A 25,125-nucleotide genomic window follows, 5' to 3' on the forward strand; every position below is an offset into this window, starting at 1 on the left:
CAAGAAAAGCTGCATTGAACAAGTAAAGGAAGACGCTGGAGGAAGCATTTTTATGGTGTACGGAGAGTAACACAACACATAGTAAGTGCCATTCTACTTGCCCCGCTAAAAGATGGAAGGTTCTTTTTGAGTAATTTTAATGTTGTAAGACGCCCTGAGTCCTAATCTTGGGAGAAGGGCGGAATATTAATAATAATAATAATAATAATAATAATAATGTGAGTTGTGCCATTGATTCCAATAGTAGAGGAACTGGGCTTGAGCTTGTATTCCACATAAGGGTTTCTTGTGAGTAAAACGGCAACTGGCATAGGAATTCTATGGCTAAATTTGTTATTCGCTGCTAGAAGGTTCTAGGTACTCATAACCGTCTAATTAAAAATAATAACTGTAAGTCGCTCTGATAGCCTTAAAGCTGAAGATTGGGGTATAAATACCATAATAAATAATGCATAGCTATGTGGGAGTAAAACCCATTCAGCACAATGGGAATTATGCCGAGGAAATCTATATAGCGTGCTGACATGGATCTAGACTTAAGTAATTTGTTTCTTTCCCCGACTGATGTGTTTTAGTTGCTTTCCGTTTTCATGTTTAGTTTATCCGTTTTACTTTTAAAATAGAATCTGTTTTTGTTCAACTTACTCGATTTGATTTGAAGCAAATAAATATTTACACTAGACCTATTGGAATCAATAAGGCTGATGTTAAACTTGAGTCCTTTTGATTTAAAAGGATCTATTCTATCCATGGCCAAGGATGGCTCTCAGAGATATGTCCTAACCATGGCCACGAAGAGCATTTTAAAAACCTTCCTTTTTTTGTTTTTAGTTATTTAAAATATTAATAGGTTGGGGTTTTTCCAAAGCAGCCTCCAATAATGAACATAAGATACAAATAACTTTAAAATCATCAGGTAAAAAGAAAAGAAAACTAGTTTAAAGGTACCAGTAAAAACATCCAGGCAAGCAAAAATGTTTTTTTAATGTTTTCTTAGGTGAAGAATCCTCAAAAGTGATTTTGCCAGTTCCTTCCTCTGAAAGCTAGCCTACAGCATCTAATATTCCCGGCGGTCTCCCATCCAAGTACTAACCAGGGCTGATTGACCCTGCATAGCTTCCAAGATCTGGATGTTGTTGGACTGCAGTTCCCAGCATTGCTCAACATTGGCTACATCAGCTAGGGGCTGCTGGAACTTGTAGTCCATCAATAATTGGACTCAGTAATTCCACTGAGTCTGGTGCGTTATAGCATGTGCTGAAAACAGCAAGGTAGAGAAAGAGAGCATTAGAGCTTGGAGATGTTTTGTACTACAGCTCCAATAACTCCCTTTCCAGCGATAGGACTTATAGTCAAAATGGATTCCAGCTTGTCTTCTTCACTCATAATAAACTATACCAGACTATCTCTCCCTCCGCCCTCCTCCTTCTTTGTGTGACATTTTCTGTTTTAGCTTTGACAGATTTGAATCCAGTCACTGCAAAAACAACAACACACAATTTTAACATCTCATTGGCAAGACAGCACTTGATAGACTTTCCCAATGTGAAAATACACAGACTCTTGAACCCCTGCTGGTTTATTACTTTACACAATGCAAACTGCTTAGGGAGTGCTAGTTCACCGATAAGCGATATAGAAATGTACTTGCTATATTGCTATTATTGCACTGATGCAATAAAACAATTTCAAAAGGAATCTTCCACCCCTGATTGGAATGGGTTCGCTCTGCCCCATTGGAGGAAGGAGACACTGTAATCATCTCAAAGTGGTGAAAACAGTAATTTTATTTCCTCCCATTCCTCAGGCATGAGAGGAATCATTCTGTCACTTCACATTCCTTTTTGCCAATGTATCACTTGGCACACCCATGCACCAATGCCCTGCCATGGTAGTGCATTGCATGTGCAACTGTGTGGCCGATCAAATGGAATGGCATCTGGGCAGGACATGGGAGGTAATTCAAAGTCACAGGCAGTATGTTTGTGTGATGGTGCGCATGCATGGTGAGGAGACGACAAAAAACAATGCAGCGCGGCCTCATGCTGTGCCATGCGCCTGTGGGTGTTCAGCCCACCTTGGGAGCAGGCTGTGCAGACAAAGGCGTTCTGAACCGCTTTTGGAAAATGCAGGATTGAGCTACATTTCCTGTCCATCTCTAGGTCCTCCAGCACATTGTAATCAGTTTGGGTTACAGGAAAACAGTTAAAATAATGACATAATCACTTAACCTTATTAAAGCTAATGAGCTCCAGAAAGCTTGTGGCACAGCCCTCTGCATCAGAAGCATGAAGCCTTCTCATTTGTTACCATATCTGTGTATATATCCATCTGTCCTCCTCTCCATCAATCCATCTCAATGCATATGTTTATAGCAGGAAATGGAGCAGGTATGATTCACTCCTGGCTACTAATGAACTTTGTGTTTTTGTCAAAGTGGGCAGAGGTGGGTGATCCTCCTTTCAAGTACTGTTGTTGGTTCAATAACTGGACAAAATTTGAATCCACCTCACGAAAAGGAGATCTGCTCATATCTGTTTCTAAGAAGCTTTCATTCAGAAGGGGCAGAGCTGGTGGGAAGGTTCTTTCTGTGATGGTGATGGATCCTTGCCATGATCAATTTTACTGTTTTGAAAATTGAACCCAAAAGCAAATATATATTTCTGTCTATCCCTCAAGAGAGAGAGAGAAACTTTTTGATCATATAGTCAAAGTTAACTTTGTCTTGTTTGCAGGGTTATTGTTTGCAGAATAAACCCTGCTGGTTTATCAGATCACATAAAGCAAATGGCTGAAGGAAGCATAAAACACAGAAAACAGAGCTCTGACCAAGGACCAGATGGACTTTCTGTTCAAAGCAAGCAATCCAAATCTATGAATCTACAAAAAGAGGCAAGACTCTTGTATTATGTTGTCTTTAATTATTGAATTTTGTGTCCAACTAAATGCATTTAATTGTGTGGCTCAAACATTCTCTTTCGCTTTGTGTCTAAACTTATTCTTGGCTTCAGCTGCTGCTATGCGGAGTATGATTAGCCATATAGTTGATGATATTGTTATATGCTCTTTCCTATTGGGTCAGAAGTTGCAAAGAGAACACTTACCTTACTTTGATTCAGTTTGGAAAAAGAGATCTCTGCAGTCGTGTGTCACATCACAAGTAGCCATTCTAGGTACATTAAGCCTTTCTATTCAAATAATCCTCCTGACAAAATTTGTGCCCTGTAAAAAGTGGAATTCATCTATATTTATTTATTTATTCATTCAAATCATGTCTTTATAGGGTGATGCAAATAAATAAATAAATAAATAAAAGTGTTTCCAAAACATTTTAGAAACATTAAATACATAGCTAAACATTACTAAAAACAGTCCAAACTACTCATTAAAATAGGTTTAAAGCCAAACAATCCATTTAAAAGACAGCTGGGACAGTCAAAGATCCAAAGGCTATGCAAAGTGGCACAGTCTTCACTGCCTGTTGGAAACTTAGAAGGGATGGAAGCAGCTTGACCTCATTTAGGAGTGAATGCTAGCATCCCAATTTTAGAATGGTTTACTCAGAAGTAAATATTGCTGATTTGGGGCCATATTAGATGCAAGTCTGAAGATTCAGAAGACTGCCTGTAGGTGTTGTTTTGCTCCTGACTGAGCTGTCTCTTTGCAGTTGCGCTCTGAAGATAGTATGAAAACACGAGTGAGAATGCTTAACTGTTTCCCTGATGTATTTTATGCTCTGAGCTAATACTGATGTATTATCTCAGTTAGTGAGGGCAGGGAGAATAGAAGTTGTTGTATTTTATCCTCATGGATTAATAGCTTGGGGTGGGGCAGGTTATATTGAGCAAAGGAGGTAGTGAGAAGGCTAAGAAGGCCCTGTCTCAAAGTACCAGATCATAATCTTCAAAGTGACTGACTGAGGCTGCCGACTACCTACTGTGAGAAATCCTAACGGTCAGTTCTAGTCTGATCCCTGAAAATCAGGACTGGCTCCAGGAGCTGGAATTATTGGGCAGCTGCCAAGGTCCATATGATTTCTGGGAGCCCACTGCCCACCTTCAGAGTCCCTTGAAAGCTTCTTTGCCTTGGTGTCTTGGTCTCCTGTCCTCTGAAGCTGGGCAAACAGTGACATAAGGAGGTATATCCTCTACTTGCCTTGTGTTCTCTGTGTGAGGTGAGGTCAAATGCAAAGTAAAGCAAGGACACTGATAGCAATAGCAAGTACATTTCTATATCACTAATTGGTTTACAATGTAAAGCTATAGGCATGTTAATCTGTAGAATCAGTACGTAGAGAGATCTTGTAACACCTTTGAGACTCACTGAAAGAAAGAAATTGGCAGCAGGAGCTTTCGTAGAATTCATGCTGCCAACTTCTTTCTTTCAGTGAGTCTCAAAGGTGCTTCAAGATACCTCTATGTAGCATGTTTAGAATGAGGCACATTCCCCTGGTTCTTAGGAGGTGCAAATGCACTTAATATGTTTTGTGTTGTGAAAAAACCAAAAATTAGCATGATGGCTTGAATGATCCTGACTTTAGTTCTCACTTTACTCTTTAGGAGCTTTTCTAGTTCTTTCATGGCTGCTCTTTCCATTCCTAGTTTTTTCCTGATTTCTTGACAGCAGTATGTTTAGTTTTAACACTTCACGGCAGGCAAAGAAAGTACTCTCCCCTGAGTTAATTAATAAAGTGTTAATTTAAGCAATCATGAAGCATCCTGCAGTTTAAAAGTGAAGCTTCTGTTCCCGAAATGCCTGGCTGATGTTTGCATTGCAGGACATGCTGTGACTGGTGTTTGTCTTATTATACCTGACAACAGCAATGGAAAAGCTAAGCACACAAGCCCTGCATGTTGTGTTCTCCCGTCAGGCCCATTTGGCAGGTTTAAAATTAGAACTTGCAAGCTGGATGCTGAACACAAAGAAAGGGCTGTTTAAGGACAGAGTGTTTCTCACTCTGCGTTCCTTGTCTGTCTAGAGTCTGTAGCTTCAGGTAATGACATATTCTACTTCAGTAGCATGTTCCTAGGTACAGACAAGCAAACATTCTCAGGGGCACATGAAAACTATCGATTTGAAAACTGTTTTGCCAAACCATTTCTTTTGGCCCTTGGGGATGCTGATCAAATCTGCAATTCTGTCCAGAAGAAGCATGAAGCAACAAGGGGTCAGCTGTTTTAAACCTGATCTTAACCAGCTGTGATGACCTGGTGAACAGGGTGAAAGTGGTGAGATCCTTTGGTGGGAACGACCATGTTCTCCTGGAATTTGTTCTCCAGCAGAGAGGAGAAGCCAAGTGTAGTCAGACATGCGCTCTAGACTTTACAAGAGCTGATTTCACTACACCTAGAGAAATACTTGGGGTAATCCCATAGTCATGAGTATAAAAGAGAAGAGAATTGATGATGGATAGAAGTTTCTTAAAAGTGAAATAGTGAAGGCACAATTTCAAGTGGTTGCAACGAGGAGATAAAATAGAAAGTGTTTAAAGAAACCAGGATGGATGTCTGAATGTCTAATGTTAATGTTAAATATACCAAACCATTGTTGAATTCACTCATCTCCATTTCCTTTCCAAGGTGGGTCTGATCAGCGGCATCTCTGTCATTGTTGGGACTGTGATTGGTTCAGGGATCTTTATTTCTCCCAAAGCAGTGCTGGCCAATGTTGGAGCAATCGGGCCTTGTTTAATCATCTGGGCAGCCTGCGGAGTGCTTGCCACACTGGGTAACCATCTCTAGTATTTCTCATGTACAGTAACAACAGACAGATCACAGGTTCCCTGTTATTTTCGCAGCTCTGTTATGATTGATTGCAATGGTGACATCTGGAGATTTGAATTCATTTAGATTAACCCAGTATTCCTGTACTGCCTCTTTATTTATTCTATGCTGCCCAGTTTGCCCAACAGCAGAATTGGCCCTAATGGGCATATAACATTGACACTGAAATAGGGAATTTAATCAGTGCTCAGCAGCAACGCAGAAGCTTAGCAATGCTCTTGTCACTCACTCCACTGAGCATTTTCAGATCCCACCAATGCTGTTTGCTTCTGCTCTTACAAACATCCAGAAACCTGAAGTTACTTTGATGAAAGCCTGTTCCCCATTTTATTCAATGAGGTTCATCATGCCCAGAGTATTTGTTCCAAACTATACCCATCTCCATAGTGATGGAGGCGATCATCATAGTGTTGTTTGCAGGAGCAAACTATATTCCAGAGCAACACAAAGCACTGCACTCATAAATGGAATAGATGGATTTATGAGGATGAAAATAGCCATTCCCATAGATTTGTGTTTGGTAAGGCAATTTTATTCCTCAACAACAGAATTGCTCGTTTGGAAAGATGTTGGCTGGTTGCATATCCTGTTCAAACAAAATAAAGACTGTAACCTGAGCCATTGTGGACCTGTTGTCATTGGCCCATAGAATGCAGTATATGTCACAGACAATCCAAACAAAAGCTATACAGTTGGCCCTCCACATTGCGGTTTTGACTTTTGTGATTTTGATTACTTGCGGTTTTGATTGATATGTTCTCTCTAGGAATCTCTAGGTTCTCCAGTGCAATTCTGCCAGAAGTTAACCATAGAGCTATACTGGAGAACCTAGAAGTTCCTAAAGAAAACACTTCTCTAGGCATTTGTAGGTCCTCCAGTACGATTCTATGATCAACCTCTGGCAGAGTTGCACTGGAAGACCTGGATATTCCTAGAGAGGCGTTCTCTTAGGTCCAAAGACTTTTTTTTATTTGCAGCTTTCCCACTTTCATGGGGGTCCTTCAACCCAAACCCCAGCGAATGTGGAGGGACCGCTGTATTGAAAGAGAGTTATTTTTTTGTTATTATTCCACTTCTTCTGTCTCCAGGTGCGCTATGTTTTGCCGAACTTGGCACAATGATAACAAAATCAGGAGGAGAATATCCATATCTGATGGAAGCATTTGGCCCAATACCTGCGTATTTGTTTTCCTGGACAAGTCTAGTAGTCATCAAGCCCACATCTTTTGCCATAATTTGCCTCAGTTTTGCAGAATATGTGTCAGCTCCATTTTATCCAGGATGTGACCCTCCCATAGTTATTATCAAGTGCCTGGCAACTGTAGCCATAGGTAAGCATTTGGCTTTTGGTTAGGTGAAAATATTAGCTGGAATTCTTTTTTTCCCAATGAACAAGCAACAATATCTGGTGATAACAGCAAAACATTCAGACAAATAAGGATGCCTTTAGATTTGTGAGTGGGTTTTGTATTAGATGCATACAAGTTAGGAGCTGTTATATTCTTTTTCAAAATATTTATTGCAGATCATTCTGCTGTAAGATGTAATTCTGTGGGGATTTTGTAAGAAAAAGTGATTTTGGGGACTAAAGTCTGCATCAGGAGGTCTTAACCCTTCAGTATTTTAATAAGGATATTAATCAGAAGTCTTTCTCCATTCTCTGAAGAAGCCAGCCACAGATGCTGGTGAAATGTCAGGAATAAACTCTTCTAGAACATGGATACATAGCCCGAAAAACCCACAAAAAACTATGGATGCCAGCCATGAAAGCCTTCGACTTCACATCTTTCTCCATTACCTGTCTCCAGAGATTTTCTTTTAACTTGAGATCTTGGAGATAACTCTTAAACTTTATCTTTTTACATTTTGTATTTAGTGCAGATGCTCTACAACTGAGAAAAGGCTTGCGCTTGGGTAACTTGATGAAAATGATATGACATTTGGAAGAGCAGGAATATAGTCATTCTAGACCAGGTGCTCCAGATTTGGACTTTAACTCCCAAAAGCCTCTGCTAGAAGAGCCGGTGGTCAGGGATTTGGGGAGCTGAAGTCCAATGGGTTGGAACCATAACAGATGGCTCATAGTTCTACCTGCCAAAGATGATATGTAGCTAATCCTTCTTAATGTATTTTCGGTGGTACTGTTAGGCATTGACATGAAAAAGGTAAGAAAAAAAAAGACAGAAATGGTTCCAAAGAGAAAATGAAAACTTTGGAGACAAAACAATTGCACAATAAAATGAGATGAATGAGACAAAACAATTGCACAATAAAAGCTTCATTTGGAAGCAGTCAATAAGTTGCATTTTAAATTGGTCTTGAAATAGTAGGATGGAATAGTTTCCAAACATTTTAGCTCATTAGAGTTCTGACTCCTGGTTTATGATACTTTTAATGTGTCTTTCCCCTCTTCTTCTTTTAGTGACCATCACAATAGTGAATTCATTGAGTGTGAAGCTGGCAAGCTATGTTCAGAATTTTTTTACTGCTGCTAAAATGGTGATCGTTGTCATTATCGTTATAAGTGGCATTGTCCTACTAGCGAAAGGTATGTTCTGTCTTCATTCTACCTATGAGTAATATTAGCATTTTAGTACAACAGCTGCTCCCGCAAAGGCTTGATTTGATTTCAATGTTGGGTTGTTGTTTAATGCAACAAAATGCCATCTGAAAAGGACAGGGGAAAAAGATATGTGGAAATATATTGTAGTTAAAGACAGTTATTTAAGATTGGTATAAAAACAAAAGGTACATGTAGTATTCATCTTGTAAGACTAACATTGTGAGAAAGGTGCAGTAGACCAGTGTCTAGTTTGTCAGAGGTATGAAGTGTCAATCAGGTACTATGTGTGTTTGTTTGTTTGTTTGTTTTACAGGAAATACTCAGAACTTTCAAAATTCATTTGACGGTCCCCCGCTTTCCGTGGGCACTATTAGCCTGGCATTTTATAATGGCCTCTGGGCATATGATGGATGGTAATATATATTTTATTTGTTCAAAGTTAAATTATAACCATTTAGACCTGATTTTAATCTTTTAAGCTGCAATCAGAGTGGGAAGATAAGTTATCTCAAAAGCTTTTGTGACTGACAGGGATGAAACGATACTTAATTTACATTGATTTTTGAGGAGGAGGACTAAGCACTTAGTTGGCTTACAGAACTCACTACTAAACTAGATTAAATAGCTTTTAAAATAGGTTAAAAAGATGTTGGGCTTCATGGGCCGTGTATGGAGCAACACCTCTTTACGTGGGCCCTAAGACCTCCCCTGCTGGGTTAATTTTTTCTCCGTGGCGAAATAAAGTGAATTGCATCTTGGAAACTTCCAGAACTTGTGATTCTCCTGCAAAGCAAGAGCTTTGAAAGTGTGAGTTTTTCCTTGGTTTTTTTAAATCAGAGGTGCACTTCCACTTCCAAAAGAGCATGAAAAAATCTACATATTTGTATTGATGTGGTGCCTTAAGGGGAGGTCTTGGATGGGGCACAAGGAAAAATGAAAACATAATGTCCGCATACCTCCAGCTCTTCGGTCTTAAATATCTGGTATTAAAGGCTTCATGTTGTTTAATTTTTTGTACTATGCAGGTGTATTAATACAGGGGTGGAAGCTTTCCAAGTGTTTTTGAACTACAAGTCCCTGAATTTCTTGCTATGCCCACATGGAGGGCCACATGACTCCCACTCCTCTTTTTATGGCTTTTGCGAGTTCTTTTAGCACTTCCTAGCAATTTTCTGAATTCTTCAAATTTTGGTCTGATTTAGGAATGTGAGAACATGCTGGATTAAACCAAAGAACTAGTCAATGCATGTTTATTTGGAAATAAATCCCATTAGGTTGAATGGAGCATGCCTGCAAATTAATGCTGCATAGGATAGCAGCCTTGTAAGGTAACATTTTGGTGCTTCTTTCCTTCCAGGAATCAGCTCAATTATATTACAGAAGAGCTGAAAGATCCTTTTAGGTAAGAAAAATATGACACACCGTGCAGGTGTTAGATTTTGTTGTTAACCACGCTCAAGTCAACCTCAACCCTGTGGATGAGACCCATGAAGTTTGAATTAAGTCACTAAAACCTTTAGCGTTGTTTGTTTAAAACAGGGTTGGCCTCCCTTTAAAAATGTTTTTGAATAATTAAAACAACATTGTTTTGCCTTTAATGAAATATGGAGACGAGTTTGCCATGTTTTCAGCCTTCCTGTACCATTTTAGGACTAGGAGAGGGCTTTATATACCATATGTGCTCAACTATAAGTCGACCGCATATATAAGTCAAGGGCATGTTTCAGGGCGAAATTATGGATTTTGATATGACTCATTGATAAGTCAAGGCTAAAACTTAGGGGCATGTAACAAAGGATGTAAAGGACAAAGTTTATTGATTTCATACAGAAATGTTTTATTCATATCCTTCTAAACCCAATTCCTCTTGGCACTCCTTTGAGGAGAAGCACCAAAGAGGTGCCACCACTGCCATTTTCCCACCTAAGCATTCAAAAAGCAGCTTCATGGTGGAAAGAGTAGGATTGGAGCTTCTTTTGGGTGATCCCAGGATGAACTAAGCTCTTACCTTTTTGCCACTCTACTCAGAGAAGGGGAAGAGTACAAAGCAAAATACAGCATTACATTGACCCATGGATAAGTTGACCTAGCTTTTTGGGATCATTTTTGGACAAAATTTTCTAGACTTATACATGAGTATATACAGTAAACCAGAGGTGAACAAGAAGTTGGCATGCAGGTCACTTTCTGTTTTAGGTGAAGAGATGGGCTAAAACATAGCAAATTGCCCCCTCCAAACCCCTACAATGCATTGGAGGGTATTTGGGATCAAAACCTTTTAAAGCAAAATGTCTGCTCTGGCTCTGTAGCAAACTCTCAATCAAAGCATCCCTGAAAGATGGCCATCCAGCCCCTGTTTAAAGACCTTCAAAGGAGAATAATGTGTTCCACTGTTGAACAGCTCTTACTGTCAAGAGGTTCCTCCTAATGTTTATGTGGAATCTCTTTTCCTGTAGATGACAGATGTAGATGTAGATCTCTTTTCCATGACAGATGACAAAAATTTAATCAGGATTGTCCCTGACAAATCAGGACAGTTTGGAGGGTATGCATTTGCCGTTGCTTCCGCATGACAAATTAATGTACGTAGTTTTCTCTAATGATATGGAAGCATTAACTGTATCCTGTTGTGCATCTTTATTATATGTTACATCCTTATCTTTGTTATTGTTGTGTGTCTTCAAGTGATTTCATATTTATGGCAACCATAGGGTTTTGTTGGCAGTGTTTGTTCAAAGTGGTTTTGCCATTACCTTCCTCTGAGGCTGAGAGAATGCGACTTCCGTCACCCAGGAGATTTCCATGATGGAGTGGGGATTTGAACTCTGGTCTCCAGAGTCATAGTCCAACACTCAAGTCGCTACATCAGTTTGTCCTGCTGTTGATTTATCTTTGTGTTGTCTTATTATATCCTTATTTTACCTTTCGTTATATTTAGAAATCTGCCACTGTCTATAATTATTGGAATACCGCTGGTCACCGTATGTTATGTTCTGATCAATGTTTCCTATTTCACGGTTATGACAGCGACAGAACTTCTGCAGTCTCAAGCCGTCGCGGTGGTGAGTCTTGACTCCTGACTGTAAGAGCGAGGATGTGATTTTTTAAATACAAAATATTATGAGCATTACATAACAAAAATAAACATCACATAACAGATACAATTAATAAAACAAACATTCTAACTCAGCCATCTCAATTAATTTTTGTGACCAATCTTGTATTGAAGGGATTGAACTTTCTCTCCATTTCTGGGCTGTGACAATTCTAGCTGCCAATGTCATATATTGCAATATTCCTGGCCTTTTCATATACTATTTCATCTGTTATTCCCAGTAGGTATAATTCTGGCTTTATTTGAATTTACTCTTACTGTATCTCAACAGCTGACTTTTAGATTTTGCATTTTAAAAGTGTGCATTATTTTCATTCCCTCCACACAGACATTTGGAGACAGAGTTCTTTATCCTGCTTCTTGGATCGTTCCTCTCTTTGTGGCTTTTTCTACCATTGGAGCAGCCAATGGGACTTGCTTTACTGCTGGCAGGTAAAACTCTAAAGTTATAGCCATTAGACATGATAATTTAGTACACATAAATATTTATTTATCACATTTCTCCTGAGAAGAGATTCCTTTCCTTTTCTTTATTAATGTTTAGACCAGAAGCTGGCGAAGCGTCAGAAATAAATTCTTCTAAAACACGGCCTTATAGCCTGAAAATCCCACAAAATACTATAGATGTGGATTTTCTTATTTGCTCCTGCCTAAATTCCTTCATGACCTTATTAAAGGTACAGGAGTATTTGTTGTCCCCGTTTCTATTTGGTCATCCTATTGAACAGTTTTTCTAACTCAAACAATTTGCTTTTCCCCACCAGACTGGTTTATGTAGCAGGTCGTGAAGGGCACATGTTGAAGGTGTTATCTTACATCAGCATTAAGCGTTTAACTCCAGCACCTGCTATCATGTTTTATGTAAGTATTATATCCAAAGTGTTGAAGTACAATATTTCGGCTTTAAGAAACGGTGGCCAGGTTCCTGCATCGGATATTTAGCCACAGTGCTGAGGCTACAATCTCTCTCTAGATCTGACCCCTGAAACTCATCTTAAAACCCACCAAGGGACAGTTCTGCAGCACTGGCAAATGGAGCCATGAAGGAGGATGTATCCAGCTTCCTCTTGGCAGTGATCGTCAATGCAATGTCAAAAGCAGGGGCTCATGCAAAGTCCTATTGCAACTCCTGGATACACTGCTGGTCACTGCAGGAAAAGTCTGCCTGGTCATCCTTTAGCACCCTGCTTGCCGGCGCCACAGAACTCCAACCCATAAGGCGAGTTTCAGGGGCATTTTTGATTGTGACAATAGTACTATGTTCATAACTGTGAACAGGAAATAGAGATAAGGTTACAAGTCTAACTTATAGCACAGTAACTGAATAATAGGACTTCTATAATCAGGCTTTATCTGAAAGCTCTGAGACAACACACTGCTTCTTGTCTTTGTGCAAAATTATCTCCTGAAAGTTCTTTGTTAAAAAGAGAGAACCAAGAATCAGGGTTACCAGTTTTGGATTAACTAAAGGAGCCTTGTGATGAACAAGCAGTAGGGTCAGGCTGGATGTCTGATTGGAAATTTTCAATGAAATTATCCTATGAACAATCAATAATGTTCATTGCATTGAAATGTACACTTTATTTTTCTGCCCCCTTCACTCCACAATCTATCTTTTTCTCTTCCAGGGTGCAATAGCTATTATTTATATCATCCCAGGAGACATCAACACACTCATCAACTACTTCAGCTTTGCAGTTTGGCTGTTCTATGGTTTAACTGTAGTGGGACTCGTTGTCATGCGTTTTACTAGGAAAGAACTTGAGAGGCCTATCCGTGTAAGTACAGTGGTGCAGTGTTAAATTATGAAGTGCAAATAGTCATCAGGACTATCTCCATCTCACCGGCAAAGACTGTCCAAAAATGTAGGCAGCCGTGTTGATCTGTTACAACACACCAGTTCAAGCAGTTTTCATTTCCATCAGGCAAACTTAATGGGTTGCAATTGCCCCTTCAAGAACCTTAGGGCTCCTCTAAACACATGCCAGGGATGTAATTCTTCACTTTTCCTTTTTGAAGGAAGCCATAAGTAATTTTAGCAATTTTCTTCTTACTGTGAGAGACTGATCTGAGACATTTTCCAATCACTATTTGCAGTTTGGGGTTTGTTCTGCACAAAATTGGCACGTGGCTGTTTTGCACAGAAAACAGCATTTTTCAGTGCAGTGCTGTTTCCTGCCCACAATAACCTTTGTGGGAATTTTGCATAGAACAAGTCCCAAAATGCAAAGCTATTTTTCAGTCCAGGATTCTTATCATTGGGGTTTCCTGACACTTGAGACAGGGTTCTTTCTATCATTTTTTGAACATTTTAGAATATTCTAGGGGAATTCGTGATCAGTACCAAAAGTAAGTTCACAAGTCTTCAGATAGAAACCCATTATTGTCTGCCTACGTAAGAGAATATATTCCTTTACAGTACTATCTTTGGCATCATTCTTCCTCTTGCTAGTTCAGTGCAGATATTCTACTTGCTTCTACCAACAGTGTTCATTCACACTTGTAGTTTGTTCAGAGTATACACCATTTCTATGTTATTTCTCTGCTGCAGGTCCCTCTTATCATCCCCATCATTGTGGCACTTGTTGCTGTCGTTCTGGTCCTGGCACCCATTATCACTAAACCTGAGCTGCCATATTTGTACTGTGTCCTGTTTATTCTTAGCGGACTCATCTTTTACGTACTTTTCATCCACTTTAAATTTGCTTGGGCTCAAAAGATTTCAAGTGAGTATATGGTTATTTTTCACGGGCAATGTCTTACTAAGAAAGATGTGTTTACGTTTTGTAAAATGCATCTGGGACTTTTTACCCTGGAGAAATCCTGCTCTAAAAGAAAAGCTGCAGATTGTTAGGTGAGTTTCTTAAACAGACATGAATGGGATGCACAAATTAGTTACAGGAAATTATGAACCTGGTTGAAATTATTTGAATTAATGTACACTTCAATGAAGTACAAGAGGCCTCTGCATATCTGACATTGGTCAAAAAACAGAGCCCACGTAGGGAACATGTGGGAGTTTCGGTGGGTTGTTTTGGGAAACAGTACATAATAATGCCTTGTAATTTTGGAAGTCAGGTAACAATTTGGATGTAAATTGATAAGTAATCTTTTATGCCGTTTGATGTATTGTTATATATTATTTCATGTTATATGTTTTGTATGTTTTGTTATACAATAAAAAAAGGAAAGGAAAAAAATAGTAATGCCTTCCTAAGGGTGATCTCTAACCTTTGAAAACTCTTATTTCAGGACCCATTACTATGCATCTTCAGATGCTGATGGAAGTTGTTCCAGCAGAAGGAGTTATTGAGGAAAACTGATCACCTCATCCTTCAAAAGGCACAATCCTCTGAATGGCTCAGGAGAAACGCTGCATCATTTCGCTTCCATGGCTCTAATTTCTCTGAAGATTAGGGAAGTTCTGCGAGGCAGCCAGTGCCCTGAAGACATATTCAGCCATATTTACATGTTATTTTGCGGTTACATATAGTTTGTTTTACAGCACTTACAACTCAAAAGAGCAGTGAAATCATAAGGAGGTAGGTTTATGCAGAAGAGGATAACCCTGAATATTTCTGGCTGTTGATTTCAAATTTGGAAATCAAAATGGAAAGCATTCCAACTTTTGTTAGTTTGGATACTTCTCTTTTTCGTTTGGTAATGAAGAGATCCGTATTACAGTGCCATCTATCAGCAAACAAACATGGAAGCACAAAGCTAAAATCCAATGTATTCATACCCTATGGATATGCAAAGATCTGACACGCCAGGAAACGACAGCTAAGCAAACATTAGTTCTTGGAGGATCAAGGAGGGCATGCTTGCAATTGTACTCTGCTAGGATTTGAAATCAATGGCATATGGAAATGTTTATAGGCTGAGCTTCCTGTTGAATATTTCAAATATATGGTAGGGATTGGCTTTTCTACACTGAAGTTATGTTTCACGGATTTGATAGACTGTGTATTTTGGGTACTGATCACAGGATCTAAAGAAAAGTCAGTCTAGCATCATGGCCAAGGCAGACAAGTGTCCCAAACGTTTGTTTGCCCAAAGAATGAACGTCTACATCCTAATCCTTGTAGTTCTAGTTCAACATCCTGAACCTCTGGATCTTTGGAGGACCAAGGCAGGCATACAAATGATTCACTCAGAAGCCTAATCATCAAGGTGATTATTTTTCTATTTTAAAAGGAAAGATAGTCAAGTTGCTTGTGAATTTTACTGTGTAGAGTAATATTTACTGATACCAGAATGTTAATAACCAAAGCAGGGATGGAAAGCCTACACTAAATCTTTTCTGCCTAACTCCCAGAAGCCTGTGTTAACATGGTCAATGATCAGGCATGCTGAATGCTTTAAGCTGCCACCAGCACTGTTTGTTCTTTTTGCTGTTTTATAGACTCAAGAGTTGAAAGAGATAACCCAAGGGCCATCTAGTCTAGTGCCTCACCAACACTACTAATACAGGAATCAGTTAAAGCATCTGTGAGAGTTGGCCACTCAGTCTCTCATCATCTGTCTTGTAACTCTCAGAAATGTAGGTTTCAGCCATTGACTCCTAGGTGATGGTTTTATAGTGATATCAAATAGTGTTATCTAATTAATTACGCACGCGCCCCATTCATTCTCCCTCCATTCGTCCCTCATGCATAAGGAAAGGACGCAGATCCAGAGACCATGAGAACGGAGGGAGGACTGTATTACTATTAATTGCACTCACTTTTTTTAGCTGTAGCCATCACCCTGTTGACTCATATTCAACTTGTGGTCTACTAAGACTCCTGGATCCCTTTCACATGTACTGTTGTCAAGACAGGTGTCCTCTATACTTTATCTGTGCATTTCATTTTTTCTGTCTAAGTGTAGTACCTTACATTTCTCCCTGCTGAAGTTCATTTTGTTAGTTTTGGCCTAGCTTTCTAATCTATTGAGGTCATTTTGTATTTTCATCCTCTCCTCTAGGGCTTCTCCTAATTTCCTGTCATCTACAAATTTTATAAGCATGCCCTCTATTCCTTCATCTAACTCACTGATAAAGAAGAGGACTAGCACTGGGCCCAGGACAGAACCCTGTGGCATCCCACTAGTCACTTCTCTACAGGATGAAGAGGAGCCATTGCTGAGCATCCTTGAGGTTTAGCTGTTCAACGAAATATAAATCCACCTAATAGTTGCATTGTCTAGCCCACATTTTACTAGTTTGTTTTCCAGAATATTGCAGGGGACTTCATTGATGGTGGATAGTAGAAATTTCCCTGGACAGCCTCAAAACTCAATATTCCAGCATTACTAACTTCTAGCGTACTGTGAATGCCAATTGTTTATATTATATATATTATTATGCTTTATATATAAAATAAAGTTTCTAAAAATTTCCAGCAAACAAGGCAGGTTTAAGAGTGCTTTTTAATACTATAAGGTACAAAATAACAGTCATAACACTTCAAATAGAAAATCAAATATGGAGAAACAACACCAAATATTGCAATATGATAGTTTTCTCCATTAGCACACACTGCAACAGGATTCTGTGAAAGTGTAATGCCAAATATGCTGTGCTAAGAGACAAATGAGACAATACACACTTGATACAGAAACGTTTTTTTCAATGTTTAACATGAAAGGCAAGTCATGTATTCAAGAAGCCAATTCGCTCTTTTACCTTCTGATGCCTTTTGATTTAAATTTGCTCTCCATTCCACCTACATAGGATTTTAAGAAAATAGTAACAACAGAGAAGGAATAAAACAGGTCCTTCCTTTTAACATTTTACTGAAATACCATACTGAATTTAAACATTTAAAGTGGGAGTAATTTACAGTGCTCTCCTATGCATATGGGTATGGAAGTCCCACTGAGTTCATTTGCACAGGATTACAGGTTTAAAACAGGAGGGGACAAGTGTGACCTACTCCTGTCATCGGTCTAGATAGTTAGCCTCAAAGCATCTAGAGGCCCAAAACTGCTTTAAAGATTCTCCTATGCAACATCCAACCTAGCTCCAGTTTCTCAGGTCTAATTTAATTTGTCACACCAATAAGCCCAAGTGGTATGCTGCAATGAACAAAGTTAAAGACAGTTGGGAGTTAACATTAGCTGCCTTGAGTCCCTTTATTGGGAGAAAAGTGGGATATAAATAATTAAATAAAAATAATAGCAGCAGCAACATAAGCCAGAATCAAATGAGATACCAGAACAATTTATTTCATGGAATAAGCTGCTATCATGCCATATGTTTGATGACACAGAGTGGAAAGAGATTTAATTGGAGGATTACCAGCAATTCCGGATGCTGGTACCTGAAGATGTGCTAAATCAATCCTTTAAAAATATCAGAGAGACTGAGTCAGGGCAATTACAACATACTGCCAATCCAGAATAGCTAGGATCAGGATGGAAATTTTGCACTGTAGCCAGCTAATTTAGGCTAAGAGTGTTGCAGAATACTCTTCCATTCCCAGTACTTTCACCATCCAGATTTTTATACAAATGTCAAGTGTTTGCATCTATTATTTTCCCATTATTACAGCAATCCTTGAGAGCATTAACTATATCAGTAAAATGCTTTTAAGTCACTGAAGTCCAAAAAACGCTGCAGAAATAATCAAGTTTGAGACCTTTTTAATTGCTCTGGCTCAATTGTAGTTTTGTGAGACATTTAACCTTCTCTGTCAGAGAGCTCCAGTGCTAAATAATCTATAATTCCCAAGATTCCCTAGCAGTGAGCCAGGGCAGTTAAAGCAGTCAAGGTGGATTATTTCTGCAGTGTGTTTTGGACCTAAGTCCAACAGTTAAGCCTCTTCTTATCCAATATTCATTTTAATTTGAAGAACAGCATTTTTTTGCTATGTGTAAAATGACAAAAAGCTGGCACAGAAATATGCCTGTATACTTCATAGAAGACAGAGAAGTAATACTTTAAAAGAATTAAGGCACCTTTCATGTTACATGAGGGACAAATTAAACTGAAGGTTTTTATAATGTAACCTGTAGTTCTATCAGTTATGGATATGTAACTCTAGGTTATGAATCTCTAACTGCAACTGTGAATGCCAGTCAATACATTTAGTTATCCATACATTTAGTTACTGAAGGGATTCCCATCACAGTGTGTCCCCATTGCCGTTACTCTTAACTAAACACACCTCCTCCATTCTGAATGGATTTACATAGAATTAAATCTCATTGCAGCTAGGAGAACCTACTTCCAAATAACCATGTGTAGGATTACAGTTTATGATAATTATCAAAACAGCAAATAGCTTCATCCCCTGTCTTTTCAAAATCATGGCCAAAATGTATAACTGTCCTGATGGTTGAAAAGCTATGATTCTATCACTATAAGAATGACACACATTGTTTGAACCTTTCATGTCTAAATGTATGTTTGCAAAATCTAAACGTATACTCTCATGTCAAAAACAAAATCCAGATCTTCAAACCAGAATTAATCAGTGGACGAATCACTATCTGTATCACTGTGCTGAAAGGATTCGTGTTCCTTTTCACAGACCACGTTACCAGTCTTATGTCTTCTCTTAGTAGCTGTGCCTGGTGTAAGAAAATAACATATTAAACACACATTTATAAAAGCCTGCTTCTATGCACAAGTTGACTTACCATGAAGGTCCATTCTAGCCAAGAAGAAGGAGCCATTTCTGTCGCTGCTGACGAAGCATGAGATTGCATGTTTTAAGGAAATATTTCCTGTTTGATCCCTGGCTCCTCCTCAGTTCATCCCCAAGACAAGAAAATGGACAAGTAGAAAAGAAAAACCCTCAGCAAAAGGGAAATGGCAGTGCCACCTCAGGGTACAGGTGGTTGGCTTCTTTTTGGCCAGAATGGATTTTCACCATAAGTTATCCAATGTGCCATTCTCAGCCATGGATTCTCACCCATTCATGAATGGGAATTACCCCAGCATAAATAAAATGTGGGAAGGAAGATGGAAAAAAATTATTTCTTTATTGTTGCAGATGGGCATGCTCCCCTCCTTTCCTGGCTTATCTCAATATCTGGACTGTGTTTACAGGTCTAAAGCAGAATGTTAAAACATGCTATCAGTACTACATATTTCATTACTACATTATGGTAGGACAAAAGCACGTACAACTCCTGACAGGTAGAGGGTCCTGCACTGCCAAGGCTAGCAGGTAGGGGAACCAAGGTATACTGTGATCCAATGTGACCCCTAATTTCAACAGTCTCCCATCCCTGTTATAAACAGAGGTAGTTTACTCGTTGATAACTCCCACTGAGTAATATGTGTTCGCAATGTAATTATCAGCTTACCACTAGGGAAAGTGCTTCTTTCTTCAGAATCTTCCAAGTGATCAAAGTCAAAAGATACATGTGGGTTCTGTTAACAAATATATTACATATTTCAGTATACTATGCCATTTTTTTAAAAGAGCCATAAGCCACTCTTGATTTTGCAACTTACCTTCTGTTTCAGCAAGTGGCACCAAGATCCTTCCTTTTCCTTTGCAAGGGTAATTACAGCCTCATTACTTTTAAGCACACAACTCGATTTTTCTTCAATTATATTTTCTTTCAGTTCCATATCAGCCCAATAAAACTTGCCTTCTGCAGAACCACTGAAAAGATTTTTTAAATATTAGTCTATCATATGGAGGCTAAAATTACATTCTATTTGTGCCCTGGTAGTTTTCTACCTGAAAATGATCCTCTGTGTAAAAAACTTGCAGCTGTGACTAGTGATATTTTGTACTTTTATCTTCAGAATAACAAAATCCTGTTTTTCAAACCATTGTATTGCTGGGTGGAAGCTGAAATTTTTAAAGAAAAGTAGTTAGAATTCATGTGGTTTTAAAATAGAGATTTCATGGGTGTAGAGCTTATTTTAATGACTTTATAATCCAATACTCCTGATTACAGGAAAGGTCAAGTTCCTTTTCATCTGTAACACTTGATTCAGAGATTTCAGTAAGTAGAGCCTTAAATGTTTTTTTTAAATATTTATTTACATGCCACCTTTTTCCCAATATAATAACTTAGATGTTTTAAGTATCTGGGGGAAGTGAGATTTTTTTGTACAACAGAGACTAAATCCATATTATGATGTGGTTAACAACTGAACGTGACACTGAAAACCTACCTTTGCAGCCAGGCAGCATCCTGACTGGAGTGTTTCTATGACACTAGACATTAGGGCACAGGGAAGGTAATCTGCAGTGCTCTGATACAAGCAGTTGTGGCAGGACCCTGTGAGGTCTCTCTAGCTGCTTATTCTTTGGCACATTTGTTCTAGTACATGACTGGGAGAACACTGCACACATCATTTCGCAGCACCTTGAAATGCATCAGTTGGGATGCTGCCAGGCTCCAAAGGTAGGGTTTTAGGGGCAACACCCTCAGACATAAGTATGAGCTCCAATGTCTTTGTTATGTTAGACTTGCCAAATCTCACATAAGGACCTATTTCTGGAACAGTATAGAATTAGAATTTGGATGGCGAGGAAAATAACAGAAAAAGCATTTGTCCCACGTCTTGCGACAGAGCAAGTTATAAGTATAGTATTTCATGTACATGAAGCATCTATCTATTGTCTCTCAGTCTTGCCTAGCGCCCCCCCCCCCCCAACAAAATGTACAACAGAGAAATAAAATTCAGATACCATTCATTAGGAGGTTGGAGAGATTCACATTCTTTTTCACTTTGAACCATTCCATCTAAATTAAGGAATAAAACAAACTAATTTTAGAGCATATATAGTAATTATACTTCAACAAAGCATAGTGCTGAATAGGAAGAACTCCCAGATTGATAAATGGAAAGGGGGATGAAACAGAATGGCCAGTGGAGAGTAACTTTGATGCAGAGAAGAATTTCCATGGTGAAAAATTAAAAAAAAACAACAACCCAACAACAACAGGCAGGGTAGCTTTGTCTCTTGTTGTTTTTCCAAACCAGATTCATGGCATTCAGTTCTAACCTTTCGTATTATGCAGTGATGCTGTTACTGCCAAATACTTCGAACAGACTACACCTTGTCAGGAAAAAAAGTAAATTCTAATATAGAAAATACAGAAGAAAAGCATGAATGACTGCCCTCAGTAAATCTTAAACAGGAATAATTAGAAACCCAGGTTTATACATTCTAAATATTCAGTTTTCACAGGTCACAGATCATCCTTCTTCCTTTTTTATGTACTCAGCCATACTCTGGTCATATGTAGAGCCCTTAAAATTCACCGCAGATGTACTCATCCTTTCAGAGTCTCCAACAGTCTGTTTGACTCTTTCCAACCCACTACTAGGGCAAGAAGCTATCACCTTCCATCTTGGCTAGCTGGATTAAGGCCTGTATCACTATATGCTACTCAGTCACAGGAGTTGCTTTGCCTAGTTTGGTTGTTGCTCATTCTACTTGTAATGCTGCTACATCTGCTATGAATGCTCCCCTAGCAGAAATGTGCAGGGCTGGCATTTGTTCTTCACTGTCTGCTGCTACTTGGATGCTTTCTTCTCTGCAGAGGCCTCATTTGGCAGAAGCACTCTGATGCAGGTAGTGTCTACTTAGGAGTTTTCAGTTCTATCTACCGAATGATTGGGAGCTTTTATATGTCCCATTGGCTTACCTGCAAGATGTTCATTTTCAGCAGTTGATGGGGAAATCTCATCCCCAGAACTAAGATACTTTTCACGGTACTGGAATGGAGAGGAACAGAACTATTGATTGTAGCCCCCCCACCGCCTTTCCTTTTGTGTTATGCCTGCTTTGGTTCTCTATGGCTGAGTTGTTTGTGGGTTGCTCTCCCTTGATGGCTGTTACTTTGAACTTCATGTCTATCAGAGCAAATGGGAGGAACAACCCGCTGTAGGAGGTTTCCCATCCTCTACTGAAAATGAACATCTCATAGTAAGGCTAATGTTCTTATTTATTTTATTTATATATTTTCTTTCAAAATAACCCCCCCCCCCGGGGCAGCATACTTACTAGAATGGTTTTGCAAAGTTACTTGAGAGCAACTATCAATAATAGCATCACCCTCTTGAACATTGGACACGACTTGTTCCTCAGTGGTCTCTGAACTGTGAGTAGCCTGGTCTAAGATGCTCGGTGAAGATGTGGCCTGTTCACTTGTTTCACACTTCAGAGACTGGTTTCTGAAAAAGGGAGGAAAAATATTACAGTATGCTTCACAAGAATCTAGATTTTTTTTTATCTTGTTCATTGTGTTCTCTGGTTTTGCACTGAATCCTGACTGCTTTTGCCAATCTTTTATTAGTATAAAAGCCACCCAGCATTTGTGTCTTTTCATTCTGTGAGTAGAACACTGTGTAGCTGTCTGATTTTAAGTGACCCATTCTTGTCCATTTTAACACACTCACACCCAGTATTGCTATGTTCATGTGTTCCATTTCCATTTTTACGATGTCTAGCTTCTCTTGGTTCATAATTTTACAATTCAAAACTAGCTCAATGCTTTCACCACTTTCTGATGGAAAGATAGGAGTACACTCAACTTGAAAATCAGGGGAAAGGTTTACTGATTCCATCCTCTCTGAAACTAAACGGACAACATGCAATGCTAAACCAGAGTTGGGAACTGCATTTATTAAACAAGAAATTCTCAGATAAAAGTAGTCAATACTTGTTTCTTGCAATAGTCCATACCATGGTGAAAGCTTAATTCCCATAAAAAGGGTATCAGAAGAGGGAAGTCATTTGTTCCTACTTATGCACCTAAATAAAGACCCACTAATGTTCATGGCATGTTTAATCCATGTGGAAAATGTCACTACACTATTTCTGAAAATCCACATCTTGAAGCCTATTCGAATAGAAAAAAAGGATATTATGTTTTTAGCAGCATAAAAGCTATGGAATCTGGACTACTTCAGTCTTTTAAGTTTATATTATGAATGACTGCAACATGATGATGAGCAATTACCTCTTAATTTCAGTGCATTCTAATATTTACCAATTATGAAGTTTACAGAATGAAAACAACTTAATTCGTTCAAAAAAGGAAGAATTCAAGGATATTTCCTTACAATGCAGGAGAGTCTTTTTTCTCACAGGCTGTTTCAGCATCTCTAAATAACCTTTGGAGTTCATGTATGTGTTCAGGATTATCAACTCCCAATCCTGTAGCTAGGATTTCAGAGCGAATACTGTATTCATTGATAGATGTTTTCAGATCTGGAAGCCTGGTGACTCGAACCTAGAAGTGAAGTTTCAAAATAACAACACCAGGAGGCTTGTATGCATTCCACCCCTAATCTCACTAAAAGACGTTTACTTTGTTCCAAACATAATCAGTACAGAGTAATACAACTGTTTTGATACGTTATACTGCTAATATACAAACGAAAATTTTATTAACATGGCATTCCCAGTATGTATGTATGTATGTATGTAATAACACACTTTACCCAAACTGGAACCCAAATACAGTATTAAACCTAATTCCAATGAATAATTTTTATTATGGTTTTTAGATTAAGGTTAAAATCTATACTGGCCTTAAGCATGTTGATACAGGTGGCAGAAGAGGGAAGCCCATGGTTACCTCAAAAAAGTCAGATACTGAACTGTTAATTTACTCCATCTTCCTTGTTACACTTGTCCAATAAAATCAGATGGCTATGACTTTGTGCAACGAGCCAGCAGATTTTATCTGCCTTCCCTTGGCACTACTGTGTGGATCTGGAAAAATGCAACTACTGTACTAGTGTAATTCACCAACAGGATTACAGCCATTATGTCACAGGAAGAGAGAACTAATGATGGAAACACAAAGTCATAGGCATCTGATTTTATTGGACAAGTGTAACAAGGAAGATGGAGTAAGTTAACTCATCATGTATTTCCTTCTACCTTCAAAAGTAATTTTGTACATCAAATGTGCAGTACTCATGAAAGGAAGAAGATGGGAAGACTTCATGGGCATTTATAAGAAAATTAGATGAAAAGTTTAATAAGCTATCCTGAGCCATCCTTCTGGGAGAAAGAGTTGAAAGGAAAAAAATCAACAACAAAGTTGCATTACATACCACTGGATCCACCCAAATTGTATTGTTCAGAGCAAGTACTATCTTTGCTTCATGTGGCTTTCCGCTAATCTTGTAATTTATGTATCTAGTAACCTAAGCCAAAACACAAAAACAATTCTCAGAGAAGAATGATGTATCTTACAATCATGTTACGAAAAGTGCTGTTCCATGGACAAGTGCCAGTTTCCAAGCCAGCAAATTTGCAAGAAACTGTGTGAATATGGTAACAATATGTCACAAATATGGTAGCAATTCTATGTACATTTGGGGGGGGGGAATTATTCATCTTTACATCAGACTGTCTTGCAATGACCTTGGAATCCTTTATCAATGTCCAAAATGATAGGATACTCCCCCCATTTGTTCCAAACTGGGTCTATCCATGGCTGAATGCAGAATGGGGAAGCATTCATTGTATTGTTGTGTGCTACCTGGAGCAAATTCAACTGACCTTTTCTGGTTTACGGCAGCTGAATTATGAAATCAGTGGATCTCAGTGCTGATGTCATAATTTTGTATCCGGCTAAATCATTTTGCATCTACATCAGATGCTTCTCTGATTCTGTCTACTTGCTGCAAAGCACAGAATGGCTATGCAGGGCAGCTTCAGTGGATTTTCAGTCTATTTTGGGGG

The 25,125-nt window shown here is 38.8% G+C and overlaps 2 protein-coding genes across 6 annotated transcripts in view; one reads left to right on the forward strand and one right to left on the reverse strand.

Annotated features, from left to right (window-relative positions):
- SLC7A9 (solute carrier family 7 member 9) lies at positions 1–16,838 on the forward strand. The gene is made up of 14 exons (XM_042437473.1): positions 1–81; positions 2,736–2,892; positions 5,580–5,727; positions 6,872–7,114; positions 8,206–8,331; positions 8,660–8,759; positions 9,704–9,748; positions 11,285–11,408; positions 11,790–11,893; positions 12,226–12,322; positions 13,090–13,239; positions 14,013–14,187; positions 14,714–15,634; positions 16,430–16,838. Exons 2-13 carry the CDS (start codon positions 2,788–2,790, stop codon positions 14,782–14,784), a joined length of 1,488 nt encoding a protein of 495 aa, XP_042293407.1. The 5' UTR covers positions 1–81; positions 2,736–2,787; the 3' UTR covers positions 14,785–15,634; positions 16,430–16,838.
- A 21-nt stretch (positions 16,839–16,859) lies between these two features.
- The window catches only part of TDRD12 (tudor domain containing 12), a 35,006-nt gene continuing 26,740 nt past the window's right edge, over positions 16,860–25,125 (reverse strand). For all 5 annotated transcript variants that reach the window (XM_042437465.1, XM_042437463.1, XM_042437464.1 and 2 more), the window contains 8 exons: positions 24,492–24,584; positions 23,490–23,659; positions 22,429–22,598; positions 21,106–21,160; positions 20,143–20,256; positions 19,911–20,064; positions 19,760–19,826; positions 16,860–19,018 (listed from right to left, as the gene is read on the reverse strand). In XM_042437465.1, coding sequence (XP_042293399.1) covers positions 18,915–19,018; positions 19,760–19,826; positions 19,911–20,064; positions 20,143–20,256; positions 21,106–21,160; positions 22,429–22,598; positions 23,490–23,659; positions 24,492–24,584 — 927 coding nt within the window. In that variant the 3' untranslated portion in view covers positions 16,860–18,914. The remainder of the gene's footprint in view (positions 19,019–19,759; positions 19,827–19,910; positions 20,065–20,142; positions 20,257–21,105; positions 21,161–22,428; positions 22,599–23,489; positions 23,660–24,491; positions 24,585–25,125) is intronic.

This window comes from Sceloporus undulatus, chromosome 8 (genome assembly GCF_019175285.1).
Source record: "Sceloporus undulatus isolate JIND9_A2432 ecotype Alabama chromosome 8, SceUnd_v1.1, whole genome shotgun sequence".
In the NCBI taxonomy this organism is placed as follows: Eukaryota; Metazoa; Chordata; class Lepidosauria; order Squamata; family Phrynosomatidae; genus Sceloporus; species Sceloporus undulatus.